At 58.2% G+C, this 311-nt stretch overlaps 1 protein-coding gene across 1 annotated transcript in view; it reads left to right on the forward strand.

Annotated features, from left to right (window-relative positions):
* Window positions 1-311, forward strand: part of USP48 (ubiquitin specific peptidase 48) — a gene marked incomplete at both ends in the record, with an annotated part of 19,355 nt that overhangs the window by 18,463 nt on the left and 581 nt on the right. Inside the window, one exon of the mRNA XM_010131685.1 lies at window positions 127-231. Within this exon, the coding sequence (XP_010129987.1) occupies window positions 127-231 (105 nt within the window). The remainder of the gene's footprint in view (window positions 1-126; window positions 232-311) is intronic.

Consider the following 311-nt stretch of genomic DNA (forward strand, 5'->3'; position numbering starts at 1 on the left):
TGTGGAGCTCACGAGGCAGATCCCGGGGCTCGAGGTGGAATCCCGGAGGTCTCTGCTTGCCCTGATGCGACAGTCCGGGCTCGGTGCCGTGGGGTTAGTTACGGAGAATGATTTTTGTGACTCCAGGTGATGAAGGACGCTGCTCCGGAGCTGAACGTGAGCAGCTCAGAAGCTGAAGAGGAAAGGGAGGAAAACAAGCCAGAGGGGGAGCAGGACCCAGATTTTAACCAGGTAGAGACCCCCCGAAACCTGAGGGTTCTGCATCCTCCTCCTGAGTAAGCATGACAGGACACACCTCCTCCTCCACGGCA

Source organism: Buceros rhinoceros, unplaced genomic scaffold (genome assembly GCF_000710305.1).
Source record: "Buceros rhinoceros silvestris isolate BGI_N320 unplaced genomic scaffold, ASM71030v1 scaffold29052, whole genome shotgun sequence".
Lineage (NCBI taxonomy): Eukaryota > Metazoa > Chordata > Aves > Bucerotiformes > Bucerotidae > Buceros > Buceros rhinoceros.